This window comes from Ranitomeya imitator, chromosome 2 (genome assembly GCF_032444005.1).
Source record: "Ranitomeya imitator isolate aRanImi1 chromosome 2, aRanImi1.pri, whole genome shotgun sequence".
Lineage (NCBI taxonomy): Eukaryota > Metazoa > Chordata > Amphibia > Anura > Dendrobatidae > Ranitomeya > Ranitomeya imitator.
This window is the reverse complement of record NC_091283.1, coordinates 730722555-730746477: the sequence shown is the minus strand read 5'-3', so window position 1 is coordinate 730746477 and position 23923 is coordinate 730722555. Positions and strand designations below refer to the sequence as shown.

Below are 23923 nucleotides of genomic sequence, written 5' to 3'. Positions count from 1 at the left end.
ATTGTTCGTATATTTTAACTTGTTCACATCGGGATGTAGGTAATGTGTCTGGATAGTATCTGAAAAGCTTCAGTAGTGCTAATCTTCTCTACACACAGAAAAGCCATGGAGCGGTACAGTACAGATGTAGTTGAGAAACTCTATATGATAACATGCCTGATATAGTCACTATGCCACTGATGGAGGCACTTATGACAAGACCCATCTCTCAGTGCACGTGTTGTTTCCTGTGCTGTGCGCAGTGTTATACAACATCGGGGCTGAACTGCTTATAATAGTATTAGTTAGTAAGGTGCACTTATGCTATTCTACAGCACATTTGTAAAAATAGCAAGTAGTTGGCCCACTCCCTTAAGAAGATGAATGGTTGCTGTGATATTTACACTTTGCCGCATCTTGATGTCTTCTTCAGGCCATTGTTGTAATCTGCCCATGGCCCCTTAAAAGGAAGAGCACTAATGAAAGGTTGATGAATGGAATGGCTTATTTTCCCTGTACTGACTCCATATTATTGTACGGTAACATCTGGAGCATGTGTCACCCTTGGCTTTTGCTAACAGCTTTTTTACGTGTTAATGGCATGCCTGAATTTTGTGCTCTACAATGTTCTGTATTGTATCCTCCAAGCAGTGTGAGTTTTCATGTCGGAAAGGTAAGTAGATATGTATCTGTAAAAATGGCTTGTGATAGACTAACAGACTGTAGTCCTAGAATTGATTTACCCACCTCCAGGTTTGTGATGAGGATTTGAGGTTTAATAGCTGTTGCTTACCGAGTCCCTTGAGGACACTTATATACCAAACACAAATTGAGATAAACATATATTATACAGCGAGATCATTAAAAGTCCCAGTCCAGGTTGAAATGTTGAAAAACAAATTAGCAATTCACCGCTGGGAAATTTAAAAAGAATTGCCACTTAGACGAAACGTGCATTCAAAAGAAGGCCAGCAATAAGGCAATAAACTCCGCACATTAGCATGATATTGAAGCCTTAAATAATAATTTGATTCCTAGAACACATTTTCTCAGTGTTTTGAAGTGTTCTAATGAACTTTCTAGTTTACAAAGTATGAATTCCAAGAAACTAGAATCTTTTATTTGCAAGGCTCTCACATTATTACAGTGTCTTGTAGGATTCGGCTGCTATATACATACATATTGTAGAATACCCGATGCGTTAATACAGGCCACGCAATATATAACAGTGACCACGCAGTATATAACACAGCCATGTTCTATATAACACAGCCCACGCAGTATATAGCAGCCACGCAGTATATAGCAGTCACGCAGTATATAACACAGGGGACGTAGTATATAACACAGGCCACGCAGTATATGACACTGGCCACGTAATATATAGCACAGCCCACGCAGTATATAGCCACGTAGTATATAACACTGCCCACGCAGTATATAATAGTGGGCACGTAATATATAGCACTGCCCACGCAGTACATAACACAGCCCACATAGTATATAACACTGCCTATATAGTATATAGCAGCCACGCGGTATCTAACACAGCCCACGTAGTATTTTGGGCACCATATCCCTGTTAAAAAAATAATTAAAATAAAAAATAGTTATATACTCACCCCCTGGGATCCACCGAAGCATTTTTCCCGCAGCATGTGCACTGCAGATTTTGTTTTCCATAGGTTTACATGGTACTGTACATGGAGAACTTCTGCGGCCAATCCGATGGGAATCCGCAGCGTGTGCACATACCCTCAATGTATTCGTATTGTTGCTTCAAAGTGACCATTGATAACTACATATGAATTACACAGGTCTACCCCAAAAAAAAGTTTTCAGGTGCCTAGGGTTTTTTTTATTGGTTTTAGGGTATTTGGAGGCTGCTGAATTAAAAAAAAAAAAAATCCCACTACTTTTGCTGAATTGGTTCTAGTTTTTGAGATAATTCATCCGTGAAAATAATGTATTCCCCTGAAGCAAATTCTGTGTAATGACAAATGCAATAGCTTTTGGTTTTTTAACTCTTTAACAGTGTCTTAGGTAATTAAATATCCCATATAATCATTTTGTATTTTAATTTGTAGTCTTACAATGCTATATAAGCATATTTTTTGAGCCAGAAATCTACAGTATTTAATTAACTATTAAATATCTCAGAAACTAGAGCCAATCTGGCAAAACCGAAGTTATATTCTTAATCGGCAATGTGAACTTAATATAATTATGATTGTTGGTTTGGCACCAAAATCACTGTATACGAGTGTTATCAATGTGGTAGAAAGCCAACTCTTAACACCTATATATTTTATTAACTGTTAAAAAAATTAACCCATCAAGATTATATTTTACATTCTATGTACTATTAGTACATAGAATGTAAAATATAATCTTGATGGGTTAGTTTTAAAGGAATATTCCTAAATTATAAACTGATAGCGTATCCTAGCGATATGCAATCACTATATGATTGATGAAAATCCAACATCTAGAACATAAAATAAATTAAAGGGATTGTTCAGCAGTGAAGGGACACAGTGCTTAAAGCGAATCTGTCAGAATTCTGCCAATAAACTACAGGCATTGTCATGTTACACTGATTAAAATGATACCTGAGGTGAAGAAATCCGTCTTGTGGTTCTTGTGTAATTAGTGTTAGACGTTTTCAGTTAATGAGATGCCCGTGCTCCAGGGCAGGACTGTAGGCAGAGTCTTATCTTTCTGCTCTCGGGAAGAGAAACCAAAAAGAGACCTGCCCACAGGCCGCCCAGAAGCACAAACAGTCTGTCTCTCTCAGTCTCTATGATGAGGAACATGTTTCTGCTTCGGGGCGGCCTGTGGGCAGGTCTCTTTTTGGTTTCTCTTCCCGAGAGCAGAAAGATAAGACTCTGCCTACAGTCGGCCCTGGAGCACGGGCATCTCATTAACTGAAAACACTGATTACACAAGAACCACAGGATGGATTTCTTCATCCCAGTTATCATTTTAATAAGTGTAACAGTTCTAACCTGACAATGCCTGTAGTTGTAGAACAGGCAGGCATCTTATTAACTGAAAACACTGATTACACAAGAACCACAGGATGGATTTCTTCATCCCAGGTATCATTTTAATAAGTGTAACAGTTCCAACCTGACAATGCCTGTAGTTGTAGAACAGGCAGGTAGTTACCAACTACCTGCCTGTTAATTTTTAGGCACATAGGAAAAGAAAAAAAATAGTCTTATATAAAACCTTAAACTATCCCTAGATGCCTAGAATTTGGAAAGGTCCTCAACATCTGCCCCCACTGAGCATAAAGAAATAGGATATCCTAGCTATTTGCCATCACATGAAGGATGGGGACCTGAACTAATATATAACATCCATAACAAATGAATACTGGATCATGAACGTATTGATAAATGGAGCATTTTCATATACAAATATTCTATAACATTCTGGATTTTAAAAGCAAAACCTATTTTGCTTTTATTGCTCAGTTAGGAAATAATCATTCTCCCTTATATAGAAGGTATGAGTTTAGTATGGTCCTTTTATGTGAGCCTTCCCTTCCTGCAAACATTTGAAGGAGATGAATCCTTCTTGCGGAGATTTATAATCTAAACCCCTGCCTAGATGGTATTTTGCTGTTGATCTGTCATCACACTCTTATTGGCCACAAAAATAAATATCCTCCATTTCCCATATCCTGAGAAAGATAAACAATCTCTGACAATACCTTCCTGGCCGCATGCAGCAATAAACTGCCCGTGCATTCTCTTATACAGCAATCCCGAGAATATCACTTTCATCAGCAGCCTGATGTCAACTATTTCTGAGCAATAGAACATGTAGAGATATGCTTTCATTAAACAAACGCTTCTAATTCCAGCCATACCGAGGAGGTAAAGGAATCCTTAATATTCTATATATAATAGGCAGGTAGATGAACCCTTCAAATTACACAAAGGAATAGCAATTAGAGGGATCCTTTGTATTCCACATGTAACAGGGACATGAATATAAAGAGCAGAGCTATATTCTCATTATGTTTCAAATAGTTAATCATGCCAGTTTCAATTAATTTTTTTCTTTTTCAGAATTTCTCTATAAAGTTGCAAATTAAAAGGCAACAAAAAGTTTTCAAACTTTAAAAAGGTTTCCAGTAATTTTGTAAATGTGGCCAAGGGCAGAGAAAGGGTTAAATAATAATAATAATAATAAAAAGCATTAACGCACCACTTAAGGCCGGTTTCACACGTCAGTGGCTCCGGTACGTGTACTGACAGTTTTCTCACGTACCGGAGACACTGACACACGTAGACCCATTCAAATCAATGGGTCTATGCACACGTCTCCGTGTTTTCATGGACCGTGTGTCCGCGTTGAAAACACGGAGACATGTCCGCTTTTCTCCGGCAGCACGGTCCGCAAAGCGTCCCGCGCACGTGCACACGGAGAACAGTGTGCACTCTCCTCCGTGTGCACATACCGCCGCAGGAGAAACAGCGCTACAGTTAAGCGCTGTCCCCTGCGTGTGGTGCTGAAGCCGGATTTCATCCCTTCTGTCCTGCTCGGCTGAAAGCAGCGCTTGCAGGAGAGAAGGGATGAAAGATCAGGGTTTTTTTTTGTTAAAAATAAAGTTTGGGGTTATCTTTTTGTTTCATCCTGGACAGTCCCTTTAATTACATGTGGAATTCTTCTTTGGTTACATATTAAATCCTAGCGTTAGACTTTGTGCACACGTTGCAGATTGGGGTGCAGAATTTTCCACACAAAATCCGTATCTCCTGGCAGAAACCGCCGGTGCGGATTTGCCACGGATTTTGTGCATTATTGATGCGGATTTTCTGTGGTGTTTACCCCTGCTGATTTCTATAATGGAAGGGGTCAGAAACACTGCAGTTCCGCACAAAAGAAGTAGCATGCTACTTCTTTTGTTCCGCAGCAGATTTCATGCGGAGTTTTCCGCACCATTAGCACAGCTTTTTTTTTCCAATTGATTTACATTGTACTGTAAATCACAGTGCGGAACTGCAGCGTTTCTGCACGGAAAAATCCGCTGCGGATCCGCACAAATTCTGCTTCGTGTGCACATAGCCTTATAGTAGAAATGTAATTGAAAAACCTAATCATCCTTTATTTTGACTTTTGGTTGGCATCTAGGGCTCTGCCGCCTTGGCCATATTTATGCTTCATAAAATGTCTGTGTTATACAGAGATAAAAGAAAATTAGCTGCACTTTGTGTTCACCATTTCATTACATGTAGCATTCCTCTATCCATATCAGAGACCTAGAGAGGCAAAACTAATGCCAGCCATCAGACAAAAAACTGACCCTGTAGGCTTCTGTCACGTCATCTGTCACGTTATCTGTCATGTCATAAGCTTTCCTCTGGAACTAATTTCACCATAAAACTACCGTAATAATGATTTTTCCAAATTTTTATATTTTACAAGAATTCTGATTTTATGAGGTCTCATTAAAAGGAATCTGTCAGCAGGTTTTGCTATGTAATCTGACAGCAGCATGCTGTAGGGACAGGCACCCTAATTGCAACATTATATCACTTAGTTGTTTGGGTGCTTTAGGTGTGTTAGAATCACCGTTTTCTTTGCTTCAGATCTAGCAGAGCTTGGAATGCCGAGCCCTATGTAACTCGCCCACACCACTAATTGGCAGTTTCCTGTATACACTGTATAGTGTAGATGGCTGCTAATCAGTGGTAAGGGTGTGGTTGGACTAGGAGGCATGTGAGACCTAGTCTCCTATTGATAATCTTGTTGATAAAACACTGAAACATCAAAACACAGCCTGGTAAGTTATACATTGTTGGAGTCAGGTGCTCTGCCCCTACATTATTGTGTTCTCAAATTACTTAGCAAGCACCTGCTGAAAGATTTCCTTTAAAATAAAATTTGAACTTAATAATTAAATTATATTGAGAAGTACTTTATAGATTTTATTAAAGGCGTTTTCTATTTGCTTTATTCCATATGCTCTTGGTCTATTTTAAAATAACAGCAGCCTTACACCCTGTCCCTACATTACTACCTGGCTCTTGATAATACACCCCGGTTTTTTTATACATGCCTCTTTGATAATCACTGGGCTCAGCGGTTATGCCAAGATTGCTCGAGCCTTTGGAGCCCAGTAATTGGTGGCAGCCTCCAAGTATTGTAGTCATGATGTCACCACTGCTACTATGCCATCAAGTACCAAGGGCAAGAGGGAAAGTAAGGCTGATTTTAAGATTTTTATATAACACAAACTTATGGAATAATGATAAAAAAATAATAATGGAAAACCCCTTTAAAGAGGACCTGTCACTTGCTCAAAAAAAGTTAAGTACAGTCTAAAAACCCCTGAGCTCCTCTAATTCTGCTGCTTGTTTCCATTTTATGCTGCATCACTCCACTGTAGAGATACTCACATTTGTTGCATCTGGAATGCAGTATGTGAAATCTCTGCTTGTATTCCAACTGGTTGTTTCTTTACAGGCTTCTCTGGGGCATTCGCTTTCATCCCTCACTCACTGTCACAGCTCGGCATCTGATCTAGAAGTCTCAGAGGCTACCAGACTGTGATTGGCAGCATCTAGGAGGGAAGGGTGAAGGAAGACTGAACAAACGCCAAGAGATTTCACATAATGCACTCCAGAGCAAACAGATGTGAATATCTCAACAACAGAGTGACTCAGCGCTAAGCAGCAAAAAGCTGCGGAATCAGGGGAGCGCAAAGATTTTTACAAGATATTTACCGTAATTACATTTTTGGAGCAAGACAGTTTTTTTTTACATTTTTTACATTTCCTCCATAACAGGCTGGTTATGTCTGATATGTTTAAGTATGATACCCATAGGGCAGACTTTTACATGGAGACATCTGGGTGCCAACTTCCCATTTTGTTTTGGCCAGGACATTTAGATTTAGAGCTAGGGCAGTACACTGAGGTCTTGTGTGGGGCAAAGTTGAGTCTTGCTTCATCTCTGCCCACAGGACTTGCCTATAAACGCACTATGTACATTGTTTCATCACAAGCGGATATGTTCAGATGGTCTAGCTAGCCTAGTGCTAAACGTCAGAATTTACATTGACAACTTCATATTCTCAACTAAATTGCCAGAAAGTGATTCCTCACTGTTCGAGAGAATTCTCCTACTTTACAGAAGTCTACTTCTGTGATACTTCGCTGCCTGTTAGAAGTGTAATGTTAGTGGGTTTGTTCAGTGCTCAAGGGCCATATTTTCCTGCCAAACAATTTGAAAACGTGGATTTATGTTTAATTAGAACCCGTTTTGTGCTATTGAACTTGTGTGCGCCACTTTGGGAGAGCTCCTAGCTTTGATTATTGCATAAACAATTAGATGTTCTTTATGACCTATATTTTTTCTCCCTTTGCAGTTCAAGTAAACAGTTTAGGACTTTTCTTCAAAGGATAGATAGCGCTTTAGGTTTAGTGGCACTTTTGTTACACATGTTATTCTTCCAGCAGTCCTCTGCTGTGATTTCCCTTAGGAACATACAAAAGATAAAGCAGTGTGATAGATTTGAATAGAGGAATTTCTGCATTGTTGCTGTCTGAAATGGTCTCTGCTCTATGTTCTTCTCTGATGCCATTTGTCCTTGTCTCCCTGTCGCTGCTTTCACACTTCCCAATGGAAAGGAGTTGAGGAGTTAGTCCATTACTTCTCTGATAAAGCGTGGTATAGTACAATTTCCGATTTCTACCCATGTACTACCTACCCCTATATAATGACATCACCATGTTGATTCCGTATTTCCTGCATGTTGCATGCAACGGTGCCAATTTTATGTTTGTTCTAGTCTTTTATTACGTTATTCGGTAAACTTTGGATGGACACATATATTTATTGACCATTAAATATGTTCCAATTTTCTCATACGTCATTTGGTCTTGTTAGACCACCAGAGTGTACAGTAGCGTTCAAAATAATAGCAGTCCAATATGACTAACCAGATTTTTGATATAAATTATATTACCACATGTCAAACAATTTACCAGTTGGTGCCGTAGATTATAGGAAAACCAACAAACTCCGCATTCATGATCTGCATGTTTTTGAGTCTGTGTATTAGAATAATTAATTGAAAGGGGGTATTCAAAATAATAGCAGTGCGGAGATCAATTAGTGAGATAAATTATTCTGTGAAGAAACATGTGTGATTCAGGTGGCCTTTATTTAAGGGTGAAGCCAGGACATGTTGCACATGCATTTCTCCTTGAAAGCCTGACAATTAAGGGTCATTCGAAACATTGTTCAGAAGAACAGCGTACTTCGCTTCAAAAGTTGATTGGAGAGGGTAAAACTTATAAAGAAGTGCAGACAATGATTGGGTGATCAGCTAAAATGTTCTCCATTGCTTTATAATGGAAAGCCAAACCAGAGAGACGTGGAAGAAAACGGAAGACTATCATTCAAATAGATGGAAGAATAGCCAGAATGGCAAAGGCTCAACCAATAATCAGCTCCAGGATGATCAAAGACAGTCTCAAGTTACCTGTGAGGACTGTGACAGAAGACGCCTGTGTGAAGCTAATCTCTTAGCAAGAAGTCCCCGCAAAGTCCCACTGTGGAAGAAAAAGACATGTTTTGAAGCAGATACAATTTTCCAAAGAACACATAAACTGGCCTAAAGAGAAATGGAGAAACATTTTGTGGACTGATGAAAGTAAAATTGCTCTTTTTTGGGTCCAAGGGCCACAGACAGCTTATCAGACGATCCCAAAACTCTGCATTCAAGCCACAGTACACTCTGAAGACAGTGAAGCATGGCTGTGCAAGCATCATGATATGGTCATGTTTCTCTTACTATGGTGGTGGCCTATTTACCGTACACCGGGGATCATGGACCAGTTTGTATGTATTAAAATACTTGAAGAGGTCATGTTGCTTTACGCTGAAGAGGATATGCCCATGAAATGGAGGTTTCAACAAGACAATGACCCCAAACACACCAGCAAACGAGCAAAATCTTGGCTACAGTCCAACAAAATTGTTTTTCTTTACACTTCTCTCAGCTCAAAATTTTCTTTAAAGGGATCCCATCATGTCCCCAAAGGCTGTTATACTACAGATTAATCGCATTACAAAACTACACAGCTGCTTTACTACATGCGAGGCTACCAGGAGTAAACATGCTTTATTCTTCCCGGGAGCCGCTGGCTTTCAGTCACAGAGTTGTAGACAGCCTCAGCCTCTGCTCAGAACACACAGCAGTGATGATACAGTAAGCCGCAGCTGTATGTATACCCGACACTGAGTGGCAGCTTGCTGTGCCCAGATGCACTGCACAGTGAGCTGTCAGTCAATACCCAGCTTTGCTTTCAGCCATCGCTCACTGTGTCCTGAGCAGTGACTGAAGCTGTGCCGGCCGTGCCTCTATGACTGAAAGCTGATGGCTCCCAGGAGGAAGAAAGCTGGTTTTCTCCTGGTAGCTGTGCTTTCAGTAAGGTGTGCAGGCAGAATTATAGCACAATTAACCGGCAGATTAACCCTCTATCTGCAGGTTAATAATATCCAGGGGCATGACCGTTTCCCTTTAGCTTGGAGTTGTGTAAATCTGAATTAGTAGTTTATTTTTCTTGATAAAGATTCCAAGTTCTGGAAAACTTGGGGTGGAGTAATTGTGTAGATGGATTTCAAAACCCTGTAAACTTAGGTGTTGTGATGTTTATTGTGATGTGAGCTGTCGGTATAAATTCCTAAAAATCTTTTCAACAACTATTCGGTATAATTCTTCTAGTGACTAAAAACCTATCCTAGTCATGTGATGAACATACAGATGCCTTCCTCTTTTCAATTCCTTTGGTAGCTGTAACGAATCCTGCATCTGTCATACAATGAAGGATTCACTACAAGCAGAGACGTTAAATACACTAGAATTCATGCATAAGTTTAGTGGAAAATAATGTAACAATTAACTTGCAAAGAATAACTATTTGCTACAGATATAGCAATTTCTGACTTGACAGGCACGCCAGAATGCAGCAACACGTCATGATGAAGAAAACTGAACTAGACACCTAACTGGACATGATTTAATGGCTTACGCTGTGTTAAAGGAGTTACCGTATCCATTGATACACATCATCCAAGTCAGGAATCTTTTGTAGCTGGACATGAATCCTAAGAGACGCCTGTTATCTGATGGCATCTGCAGTTCTCCTTTTGATTAGCCAGCCTGGTGTGGTGTCACATGTGCATCACGCCACAACGATAATGTCATGCCAGGCCAAATAATCAAGAGCTGTGATTGCTGCATGTAGGATGCTGTCCTCACGGCTCCCATCCAGCAGCCACAGATCACTGGCATGGATAGTGTCCTGCAGATCGATTTGCACCAACTCAGCTAGAGATCTTTAGAAAACACATCAAGACTACGTTCATGTTCTTTATTGTGACCCGCCAGCATTGCTCCCTGTCAGGATGCCATAATACTTTGATAATCCAAATTTAAAACCCTGCTACTTACCTGACGTAATCCCGCCTTGCTGGTGCCTTGTTCTTGTCTAGATCTACTCTTCAGTGCTACAGAAAGGGCTGGGAGTTTTGTTACCTTCTAGGAATGCTACCTCTTTTACTCCCACCCAAGATAACCCATCTCCTGCTCTCCAACAAACTATCAAATAACAAATATAGTTCATACTTCAAAAGGAGAGGTTTGGCAGCCTTCAATGCACTCTCAGGCTACCCTGCATGTAACGCAACCAGCAACACTGCATAAGGAGAGGTTGTTTAACCCTTCCCACACCACGTTGAGCCATGCAGTTGTGTCCCATGGAGCACCTTTACTGTCCTGGTCCTGATACTTGGACAAATTGGCTTGGAAACATTGTGTGGCGACTGTGGCAGATTGTGAGCTGTTATTATTTAGCGCACTACATTATTTACTATGTTTAAGGGGGTACTCCAGGGAGACCAAATATTTTCTAAATTGAATTCATCTAGGGAGAATGAAACCATCCAAGCTGCAAGTTGATGTTTTTTTTGTCCGGAAGCTGAGTAGTCATAAAATGTTCTAGTGACATCACGTCAGAGAAGCTTTTCCTCATCACTCTCCCTTCTGCCTGGGATGTGGAGTCACAGCTCCCAGGGCATGGTTTGATTCAATCTAATTATTCAAGCTTGCTTCCCTGAAGGACATCATCACGGAGCAGTTACCATCCGTGCACAACAGTGATGTGTTGTATGCTTGTACGTGCAGTTCACCAGTTTGTATTACTTATGTCTGTCCCTGTATAGGAATATGCATAACTTAGCAGTGAATCTGACTTTGTCACAGCCTGCTACGCTCTGCACATTGAATTTAAATGTCCAGAGCTCAGCAGCTGATCACAAAGCCAGCCTGACTACTGAGCTCTGCAGAAATAGCAGTTGAACTGAAAAAGCCAAGCCCAGGAAGTGTTTGGTGTGCAGAGCGAAGCAGTCAACCGTGATTTTACTGCTATGCTCTGCATATTCATATGCAGGGAAAGACACGTGTTCACTACTTACTGGCTTGTTGTGTAAGAGCACACATCATACCAGTGGAGTGGAGGGTCTGTGATGGCGTTCAGACAGGGGCAGGCTTCAATAATGAGCTTGAATCAAGCCATGCTCCAGGAGCTGTGACTAAGCATCTCAGCCTGGAAGGAGAGTGATGTGGAGTAGCTTCTGGTATTGATGTGAAGGCACCAGAAGATTGTAGGTCAACTCTGCTTCCAACCAGCGGTGAGTACTATGATATCTTCCATACACTTGACTTGCAACTGGGATGGGTGATAATGGGCTTACGATTTTCCTTGGTTACTTTTCTCTCCCTGGAATTTCCCTTCAATTTGTATTTATTGTGGTGTATGCCTAATTCTGCATCCTTCACTGCCAAACCGTTATTTTTGTTTGTTTTTTTAAACTTTTTCAGTTATATTTTTGGTTGTAGAATTTGTTTCATAAAGGTATTATTTACTGATCTAATCTACTGAGTTCCATGATTATTCTTCAATATAAGAATGTCGTATGTTTTTAACTATTTTATTTTTTGCGTGCTCTTTTGTGACAAATAGGACACTTATTTTTGTATCATTCTTTATTAAATAGTTCCTTTTTTAGCAATTTTGGTTTTTGGCTTAAGTCAAACCCATAAGGCCATTGTCCAGCACAACCAAATATCATATAAATAGGGTTATTGTTGGAGTTTAGCTCCAAATAGGCACATGAAACATAATGACTTCAAGGTCATGGTCAAGAGTGTGGCCAGTGGGAACCTTTGTTTAGTTACTGGTGTAGATAATGTCAAACAAAGCAATAGCAGCATTATCAATGAACCAGTATTTCCTACTGTATGTTAGTAAATAGTCAATATATCTTTAACATGAATTCATAGCTTTATCATATATTTCTTAGCATGAGGTTAACGTAACTTTTGTACTGAAAATGTGCTAACCTGTTTAGGTGTAATGATAAAAGCTGGTATGTGTTCAGTGTGTGTTTATAGTGAGTATTGCTACTTGCTGACCCCAGATTTCCCTTACGTAAAGGGCGATATTTTCGTTAGCGGATGGCCAGTTAGAGTAATGAAGTTTTGCTGATTTCAAATGAAATGTATCAGATGTGGTTAACAGATGAAATCTATTGACCACATAATCGTAATTAGATATTTTTTAATATGAACAGAGAGGTCTCATTAGTTGAAGTACTCTGCTGGTGCCTATATTTCTTGCAAACTAGATGGTGAAAAGCCTACACATACTGTTTTATATTTAACACATGGTTTTACATCTAAGATCACCTGCCTAATATTGTGCAAGGTCTTGCTCATGCCAACAAAATAGCAATGTCCTATCTAATGCATAGATCTGACTTATTCCTTAGCATATCCCAGAGATGCTTTATCAGATGAAAAATGTGGGAGATTTGCAGACAAAATGAGTGCCTTTAACTCCTTTATCAATCCTGAAAAATGTTTGCAGCATGACAAGGTGCATTATCCTACAAGAAGCCTATTACAAAAGAGAGTATTGGAGAAATGTTTACGTAGGTGATAAAGTGGTTATCTGTAACTATTAGGGTACCGTCACACTGAAACGACGCTGCAGCAATACGACAACGATGTCGATCGCTGCAGCGTCGCTGTTTGGTCGCTGGAGAGCTGTCACACAGACAGCTCTCCAGCGACCAACGATCCCGAAGTCCCCTGGTAACCAGGGTAAACATCGGGTTACTAAGCGCAGGGCCGTGCTTAGTAACCCGATGTTTACCCTGGTTACCAGCGTAAACGTAAAAAAACAAACACTACATACTTACCTTCCGTGTCTGTCCTCCGGCGCTGTGCTTCTCTGTACTGGCTGTGAGCGCCGGCCAGCCGGAAAGCAGAGCGGTGACATAACCGCTCTGCTTTCCGGCCGCTGTGCTCACAGTCAGTGCAGAGAAGCACAGCGCCGGAGGACAGACACGGAAGGTAACTATGTAGTGTTTGTTTTTTTACGTTTACGCTGGTAACCAGGGTAAACATCGGGTTACTAAGCGCGGCCCTGCGCTTAGTAACCCGATGTTTACCCTGGTTACCAGTGAAGATATCGCTGAATCGGCGTCACAGACGCCGATTCAGCGATGTCAGCGGGAGATCCAGCGACGAAATAAAGTTTCAAACGATCTGCTACGACGTACGATTCTCAGCGGGGTCCCTGATCGCAGTAGCGTGTCAGACACAGCGAGATCGTAACGATATCGCTGGAACGTCACGGATCGTGCCGTCCTAGCGATCAAAGTGCCACTGTGTGACGGTACCCTTAGGCTAAGAACTTACAGGCAGGTAGTTGCTAATGGTCTCTGCTTGCTCAAAGCATTCACAGATAGCTCCTCACCTCAGCAAAGCAGCTTTTCATCTTGTGGACTGCTCTGTCGACAAGAGGTGACTGCCTATGTCATACGTGTTGACAGCCGGCTCCCCGCAGTTAGGCAGTGGGGATCCAGCTGTCAGTCAGCATGACATCAGCAGTCATCCCTTCTCAGCAGAGCAGAGTGTAATATAAATACCTGCTCTGTCATTGTGACATCACTAGAAGCCGTAGGACTACTTTAACCCCGGAGCTTTTTGCGTTTTTGTTTTTCGCTCCCCTCCTTCCCAGAGCCATAACTTTTTTATTTTTCCGTCAATATGGCCATGTGAGGGCTTGTTGTTTGCGGGACGAGTTTTACTTTTGAACGACACCATTGCTTTTACCATGTCATGTACTGGAAAACAGAAAAAAAATTCCAAGTGCGGTGAAATTGCAAAAAAAGTGCAATCCCACACTTAGTTTTTGATTGGCTTTTTTGCTAGGTGCAGTAAATGCTAAAACTGACCTGCCATTATGATTCTCCCGGTCATTACGAGTTCACAGACACCAAACTTGTCTAGGTTTTTTTTAATCTAAGTGGTGAAACAAAATTCCAAACTTTGCTTAAAATAAATTGTGCTATTTTCCGATACCTGTAGTGTCTCCATTTTTCGTGATCTCCGGTTGGGTGAGGGCTTATTTTTTATGTGCCGATCTCACGTTTTGTAATGATTTCACCTTTGTGCAGATACAATCTTTTGATCGCCCGTTATTGCATTTTACCGCAATGTCGTGGTGACCAAAAAACGTAATTTTGACTTTTTTTCTCGCTTCATCGTTTAGCGATCAGGTTAATCCATTGTTTTTACTGATTGGGTGATTCTGAACTCGGCGATACCAAATATGTGTATGTTTGATTTTTTTTTTTTTATTGTTTTATTTTGCAAAAGGGGGGTGATTTAAAGTTTTTATATCTTTTTAACAGTTTTAAAACTATTTTTCTTTACGTTTTGGCATGCTTCAATAGCCTCCATGGCTAGAAGCTGCCACAACTTGATCGGCTCTGCTACATAGAGGCGATCTGTGCATCTCCTTTACGTAGCAGAATTACTGCATTTCTATGAGCGCCGCCCACAGCGGCATTTAACTAGTTACTAGGCACGGGTGAATCGCGATTCCACCCGCGCTTATTGCGGGCAAATGTCAGCTGTTCAAAACAGCTGACATGTCCCAGCTTTGATGCAGGCTCACCGCCGTAGCCCACATAAAAGCTGGGGTACTGCCATTGGATGTACTTATCCCGTCCAATGGCAGTAAGGGGTTAATAGCGCAGAGATCAGCGCTGGCCACAACAGGCAGTTAGTTAACTACCTGCCTGTAAGTTTTTTAGGTCCATATGAAAACAATAAAATGGTCCCTTATAACCCATTTAAGGGATAAAGTCACATCCACTTAAGTCAGGACACCTTTTTCCAGTAGAACATTGCCCACAGCCTCATACTGAATATCCCTTCGTCCCCAAGTAAACAATGCACAGACCTTGCATGAGAACTTGCATTGTAGACTCTTTTGGCTGTGTGCAGGGATCAGAATGGTCACTAGGTTTGGTCTGTAGCAATACTGTCAGCACCAGCATTTTTTGGTACATTAGCTCATCTGCGGGATCTGAAGCAAAGGTCTAACTTTCACCTCCCACACACATCATGGAGGCCTGGGCACCCTTGATTCTCTTGTCATTCCTAAAGTCCTTCTTTGGACTACTTTTGTGGTTTGTAATAACCACTATATACCAGGGAGATTGTAACCAAAACATCATCTCTCACCCCCTCCCATCTACAAACCTTGCTGTTTTGGAGGTGCTTTGACCCCCTCAGCCAACCATCACAATTTGTCTCTTGTCTAAGCTGCTTATCAGCACATGCCCATTGTTATTTTTCTCCAAGATATCGACTTCAAAAATTGTGTTCAATTGTTGTCTAATGTATCTCATTCTCTAAGTGCTATTGTTATTTACTTAACCAGTCAATGATTTTGTGTACATAGGTAGTACCATCATAGAGATTCATATTTTTATTGTTGCCCTGTAGCCTCCAAGCATTTTAGGGGCACTTAGCAACAACGCCTATTCTATCCTTTCTTATATACCGTAGATTTTTTTTCTTGTGTAGTTTTCCCTGTTAGTGTATCTAATTCCAATGGACTGCATTTTTTAATGGACAATCTTCAATGTGAAGTGCATGAATTTCCTATTGGCATGCATTTTTATGTATAAAGAGATTTTTATCTTGACAATTTTATACTATTGAACTTTTAATTTTTGAATTTTTTTCATGCATGTGATGCTGCTGGAGTTGTGTGTTTTGCACTTATATACTGTAAAAGTAATGATTTAAGAAATTGAACTGTCGGTCTTTATTTTATATATTCTAAATCTATTGTATGCTTAAAAGATAGTATGCTGATTTTTTTTTTTTTTTTTTTTTTTTTTTGCAGCCTCAAATATTACAGTGTTCCATCAACATCCCCAATTCTACAGACCACACTTCGGGAAAACTAATAGCCCTTCCACCTGCAGAGCTCCAAAGTATACCTAAAGACACCACCCAGCATCCAGCTTCTTACAATCAAAAAGGAGATACTGGAAGTGTAACTGAAATTCCTGAAAGAGAACTGAGTGACCTTTTGAGTATGCGGTTGAAGATCAATGATGTAGATGACAATCCTGAACATGTTAAAGAAGCAGGTAGTAAGAATCCTGAACAGCTTGATAATAACAAAAATATAAGACCACAAGAAGCTCCAGATCTTCTAGCACCTTCTCCAGTTGAAGCCAAGAAAAACGTAATGTCAAAAACTAATGTAAACTCTGCTACAGCATTGCCTGGAGAGATCCCCAAGTCAAAAACGTTAAAGCTCCCCAGACCCAAAATTCACAATGCCTTGGCACAGAAAGGCGTTACCAACTCTGTCTTGTCAAACCCGTCCTCAAAAGAGTCACAAATATTCTCAATACCTTCAAGTCCTCCTTCGGCCCGGTCGTCAATTGATTCCCAAACTATAGTACAGAAAATTCAGCCGACACTGAACAATTGTTCATCACATCAGCCTCCTAAGCACATACCTTCAAATTCCATCTTAAGCAGTGTGGATTCTTTATGTTCTGTTGTTCACTCCCAGTCACTTATTACAATGTCATGCACAAAGCCGTTAAGTCACAACTCGCCACCGTCAGTCAGTAATGGCAAACTGTCATCTGAAGTAACCTTGCCGAGCGAAATACAACCTCCTGGATCAGAATCCTCAAAACCAATGAGCAAATTGATTCGCAAAGGGTCTATGCTCAAACCTCCAAGTAAACTTAAGAAACCAAACACTTCCAAGGTTGATGCATCAAGTGAACCTCCAAAATCTCCAGTAAAATTTCCACCTGCAGTTGTAACCAGACCACTAAGCAATAAAAGAGAGAGTCCGCAAGAAAATGTTGAAAGCTTAGTCCAAAAGAGACAATCACGTCTCCCTCAACCAAAGGCACATTAATGAAATAAAATTCATATATACGAGATAGATACATAAAAAAAAACACATACGTTTAAGTTTCTTCAAGGAATAATAAACTGTTCCTCTGTTCATATAAAGTTTTTGTTGTACTGCTTTAATGCGCATCTATCAATGTAGAAATGATAACTAACCCCATATTGTGGTTGATTTTTTAAGTTATTTTACTTTCAACATAAGGATAGTATTCCATTTGTTGTAAAGTTGTGTTCCCTCCTAACTGGATCAAATAATGATTTTTTTTATAATGATTTTCCTACTTTTTTGCAGATCTCTCTGTCTAATTTTTCTCGGATTTTCTAAGACACATTTAGTTATGCCCCAATAACCCACTCTTTATAGTTAATACTTTATTAGCCTAGTTTGGTCTCTCATTAACCACATTTCAACTGTTAAAACCTTTCTTGCATATTTCAACTGCCCGGGTACTAAAGTCTACATTATAACAGTATATCATATATTTATTAGTAATGTACAGTTTTTTGTCCGTTGTACATTCTTTTACCTTTTCAAGTGCTATGCAAGTATGTAACTTATTTATCTAATTATTTGAGAGTATAAAGAATATTTATTGCATTAAGGTTATCTTTTTGCACATTGCCCTTCTATTTTTTTTGGTTTTTTTTTACAACTGAATAATAAGAAGTATTTATACATGATCGATCTACTGTACACGAGTCTGTATATTGGCAATGTTCCTGCACATGCACAGTACAATGAACTAGGCTTTTCAGTTCAGTTAGGCTGGAAAATGTATTTTTGTTATTAAATGTATCGACTGAAATGGCAAAAATTTACTAAGGGAGGGTTTTCTTTTATTCTAATATTATCAAGAGAACTAGCCCAGTTACATTTAAATACAAAATAAAAAAAAAAATAAACCTTGCCATTAGCACAACTTAGAATTGAATGACTGCAAGTATACTATCAGATAATGTGGAGAAAGTTAAGAAAAACCATGTGTGTCGCACAAACAAAGCATCAAAACTATATCGAGCATTTTTGGGTTTGACCATGCAGTACAAAAAAGTACTATTCAAGAGAACGTCTGTGCGTTTACTAAATGATTTGCAACTCTATAATTTTTCTTTTGGTTCTATACTCTATATCATGATAATGACCTGTCTCTAAGACTAAGATTATCATGACATAAAATACAAAATGGTGGTATATTCGTACAATAACAAAAGGAGATCAGCTGGGAAAAGTTGAAGGCCACAATGGGTTTATGGTTATGTATTCTTAGTTAACGGCTTCTACATATAAAGTGTTAAAGTGTAACACTGGAGTGATTGTCCTCTTTTCAATATCGTGACACTCTTAGATCCAACTTTTGGTGCTGTTTAATTTTTTTATTTATTTTTATTTGCTAAAAGGATACATGATGCCGTTTTAGCTTCTTGGAGCCAACACATTAGTGGGGACCGCATAATACTATATTATTGAGTACAATTTAGAACCTCTATGTTCCCTGTATTGGCAGCTGTAGGCAGACAGAATTTATTTACATGGCTATGCAAGCTAAAAAAGAAAAATATTAAATTGATCAGCACAAGATTTTGGACCAAAAATCTCAAGGAACTAACAAGTTTTAGATTAATTTTAAAGAAAATCATTGTAGCATTGTATGATTGATCAGACTATTTGGTTTCTCAACAGTTCCTTATGTCATTCACTTCATCTAGTGCCAAGTGCACTGAAAGTGACAATATCACCAACTTACTCTTAGTCTCACCTCCACTAATGGGTAAAATACCAGTAGGGGCCCCTAATATGTTATAGACATTCCTAAATCAATCCTTATTAGTAATTTTCCACTGAAGTAGGCTAAGTTGGCTTGACCAATCCATATCGACTTGTATGTACTTTTAATGATCCTGATGTGTCTTCGATTAAAGGGAATCTGTCAGTAGGAACAACCCTCCTAAGCCGTGTATATGATCATGTAGGTCATAGGAAGCTGAATAAAATGATGCCTTGATATCTGCGATCCGATATCATATTCCAGAGAAATAAAATTTTAACATGTAAATGGACTGTTAAAATCTAAGGGCGGGACCCTGATCTCGACATGACTCTCCTTCCAGAGCTTTTTTGAAATGAAAGGAGGCGTTCCCTGTTTGAGTCCTGTCAATCTGGAGCTCAGACTGTCATTGATGAAATGTCTCACACTCATAACACCCCGTTTTCTTTTAAAATAAGCTCTGGAGGTAGATTCTCATTGAAAACAATGCCCCAACCATGGATCTTAACAGCTCATTTACTTATTAGGTAAAACATGGATTTCTCTTGAATAAGACATCGGATCTCAGATGTCAAGATATCATGTTATTCAGCTTCCTATGACCTGCATGCCCATGTGGACGGCTTAGGAGGATGGATTTTACTGACAAGATTCGCTTTAACCTTATATTACTATGGTGTATCTGGGATTATTACTTAATTCTAAGAACGGTTGTATTTTTTGCCGGGTTTTTGAAGAAGTTAGAGATTTGCTGCTACGTTTTTACAGTATCTTGCTTCACACTGTATGGCCAGTAATTGAGAAGTTTTATTATTATTAGGTTACTTTGGTCATTTTTTGCGCTAGGTGCTGAGGTAGCTCCCCATTTTGTATTGTAAATGTTTTCCTTTTGTCCATGAAATTATCAAAGTTCTGATCCACATTTAGTCATTATTTTGAAGTGTAATTCTCTTTAAATGGTTATTCCTGCTCGGGGGTGATGTCACCTTCCCCAACTCCTGACACAAAAGTGAGTGGGGCTGGTGACATCACTTCAACTGATACCTGTCAATGGGTCAGATGCACAATACACGCTGATTGCGCATCCATGCTAATAGGTATCAGTAGACGTAGAACAGGTGTAAAAAAAAAAAGAATTAACGGTTGCGCAAACGTCGAGCAGTTATCGGTGTATTTGACGTCACTGTCCCCCCACTCACCTCCCCATGCAGTAGAAAGTAGAGCCATTATAACCCTTTAAATTTAGATTTATTTCTTCCTAGTTATTGTAAAAATAGTATATTTAAAAATATATGGTAAATATATTCTATGTTTTTTCAGAAGGCCAGTTTAACCACTTCACCATCTTACATTTCTTCATTTGGTAGATTATTTACCTGGGTTGCCATATTCATACAGTTTTTAGCACAAGGTGGCTACTTTTCTATACATTACAACTTGTTTTATTCCCACCAGATGGCTCTCAAGTGACCAGCAGTTACGTAGGCTCTCGCAAGAGACCTTCAGTAGAATTGAAAAAAATGTGTATATCAAACCTTATCGATACACACATACCTTGAGATGTGTGTATTTCGGCATCTTAAGCTGCTTTTCTAGGCATAGACCTATGGCCCTGTTATTCTTCCATGAGGAATCAACCTTTACTATTGCACCTTGTCTGAGATCAGGAGGAAAGACCCAGCTGGATGACTGTACGTCATTACAACCCTACAGCAACATAAGCAAAATAAAGGATTTTAAAGTCTGTAACATTTGCTAAACTGTCCAGTATCATGAATCGCTATTTTGTAGAAACAGTACAAGGTTTTAATTTTGTGGAGACACAGGCACTGTCAAAATTGTCTGTAAGTTGAGCTGCTCAACTGCAGTCATTCCTGTCTCCCAGCAGAACACTATGCCTGTTCCTAGTTTCCACAAATTTGCCAACCGTAGGGAGGCACCTATACATTTTAGATTCTTGGCGCATCTACCAAAATTAGAATGTTTTACTGACATTAATGTGTAACTAAAGAGAAAAGGCATGGGAAAGAAAAATGTTATAAGCTCGAGTGCCTTCATTTAGTGGAATCTGTATTATGCTTTTTTTGTTAACCATTTGTCACATTTTGCTCACTCTGATGTCATCCTTTGTGACCCAGCTCTAACAAGTGTTTACAGTAAGTTAGTCTAGACGTAATCCATTAATGAGCTAATAGGCTACTTTATAATTTACTGACCCAATTCTCTTGTATAATATTTTGTGCAATATCTTTAATAAGGAAAGGAAATAACTACTGTAATGTGTAAAAGAGCGAATAATTAATGTAATTGGGTGGGGGACTATATGCACTTTAAATGAGCTTTACTGCTTGGAGTTGTGCCTAAAATTATCAACTTGCCTCCTGTTGTTTGGCTTTCTTTCCATGTACAAATAATAATAAAAATGTACCTGTTTTATAATTGCTGTGTCTAAATTGTCTTTAAAAAGAAAAATAAATATCGCATCTTTGTAACAAGTTTGCCTAACTTTTTTATCTACTCGATATGTAATGGAGCCTCTACACTTAAAGATACAATCTTCCCTATTTCGTTATATATATTTACACACACAGTCTTGGCCGAAAGTGTTGGCACCCTTGAGATTGTCCCAGAAAATAACGTACTTCTCCCCGAAAAATATTGCAATTACCGTATATACTCGTGTATAAGCCGAGATTTTCAGCGCAATTTTTGTGCTGAAAACGCCCCCCTCAGCTTATACACGAGTCATAGTCCAGAACACAGGGAGGGGAGGGGGGAGCCGGTGGCTGTGGCACAGTGGCAGCTGCAGCCGCCGGCTAACAGAAAAGATCATACCCTCCGTCGCTGCATGTCCGTTGACCCGGCATCGGCGACTCTCCTGTGCTGAGCAGTCACGTGGTACCGCTCATTAAGGTTATGAATATGGATGCGTCTCCACTATCATTTATTACATTAATACTGATGTAAAATACTAACAAACTACTGAATGTGAGAACGTGGCCTTATTGTGTTTCTTACGAAAGACTAATTGTACTTCAGTAATCATGAAAACATCCTACTAAAGGTCTAAAAACACTCAGAAACTTTTGCATAAACCAAAATTTTTGTCAATCTCAGAACGTTTGGCCACGTTTGAGCTTTCCTCTTTTAAACTCCATCGTTTATGCTACAGTTTGTAGTACAATAAAATATGTGCCTAAATTGTATCAAACATTTTTTTGCTCACTTATATTTCCTACTACTGAATTGTTTAGTGTAGTTATTGGTTACTCTGCTCTTTTTCCTTCATTGTTTCTTTTGTCCTTCTTGTACCAGCTCTATATGCGTCTTCATTTTGAGGGTCATTCCTGGGAACCATTTAACTGAAATGTATTGATGTGCAGTCTCCCACTGTTTTGAAAAGGTAAATAATAGTGATGAGCGAATGTGCATGGACAAGATGTTATCCGAGCATGCTCGGGTGCTAACCGAGTGTCTTCGGTGCGATCAAAAAATATGTTCGAGTCCCCGCAGCTGCATGTCTCACGGCTGTTAGCCGCAACACATGCAGGGATTGCCTGTTTGTCTAACAACCACGAGACATGCAGCCGTGGGAACTTGAACATATTTTTCGAGAATGCCGAAGAGGCTCTGTTACCACGAGCATGCTTAGATAAGACCTTATCCAATCATATTCGCTCATCACTAGTAAATAATCATTAAAAAATGTAGTTGGAGTCTTAGAGCACATATCGCATACATCTCATGATAAAAGCTCTTTGTTTAGAATAGAGGGGCTGAAGTTGGAGCTTTTCATTGTCACTAATTTGACAGTTGTGTTAAATTCACTGCTTCTGAGCTTAAGGATATAACTGTGTGGAGAACACTGTTGCATATGAAAATCCTGGAAATCTATGTTGCTGTCTTCTATGATGTATGTAGCTATATAACATTCAGTGTGGATTCCTGTATATTATTGAACAGCAACTTTGTCCTTTGTGACTCCTACCAATAATGCATGAGTTAGTCCAAAAGAATATATTATGAGAATTAAAATGCCGAATCCACGCTAACCGGAATGGTTGGAAATCATGGACCCTGAATGCCTGACGATAGTCTCACAGAATACAGATAATATAATGATTCGCATTTAAAAATATTAAGTCCTTGCAGAGAGCCAGATGAGAACCTATGAGAAGTGATGACTATAAAATGACCATAGTCACAATTACAAAATAGAAATATTTATATAGAGATAGAAATGACCTAAAATAAGTGTGACAATGATGAAGAAATATGTAACACTAGATGGCAGCCCGATTCTAAAGAATCGGGAGTCTAGAATCAATATATACTTTATTTATTCAAATGTAAGAATAATACAATTAATAAATAATAGTAAGAAAGAACAAAAATAATAGGCAGTATATGGAGAAAACACCAAACAAAAGTTCAAAATTGGTGTGAAAATGTCACTGAACCACTTCACAACTAAATATATATAGTTTTGGTAAATGGTATTATCATTTTTTTGACGAAATTCGGCAGGAGCTTGAAGAGCAACGTCACTGGGCCCGCCTCCACGCAGTAGAAACTTGCTGTGAGGTAAAAATTCAAAAATCACACCAAAATGGCGGGCGGAGTGTGTCACAGTACGGCACGTTTCTGATTGGTCGCTCGCAGCAGGCGGCAACCAATCAGACACTGGACACTGTTGACATCACTTATCTCCGGACATTAGCTCCGGACATTAGCTCCGGACAAAGCCACGGAAGTTGGCACAAATTGCAGGAAGTAGTATTCTAGGCAATTAATCTCCGGACATTAGCTCCGGACATTAGCTCCGGACAAAGCCACGGAA

General features: G+C 39.5%; 1 protein-coding gene across 5 annotated transcripts in view; it reads left to right on the top strand.

Moving 5' to 3' along the window:
- Positions 1–21578, top strand: part of CCSER2 (coiled-coil serine rich protein 2) — a 253366-nt gene extending 231788 nt beyond the window's left edge. For 2 of the 5 annotated variants that reach the window (XM_069753193.1, XM_069753194.1), the window contains one exon: positions 16278–18194. In XM_069753193.1, coding sequence (XP_069609294.1) covers positions 16278–17321 — 1044 coding nt within the window. In that variant the 3' untranslated portion in view covers positions 17322–18194. Of the gene's footprint in view, positions 1–7628; positions 7669–16277 lie in introns of all 5 variants that reach the window. The other 3 variants (XM_069753195.1, XM_069753197.1, XM_069753196.1) reach the window with 3 other exon arrangements.
- Positions 21579–23923: the final 2345 nt, after the last annotated feature.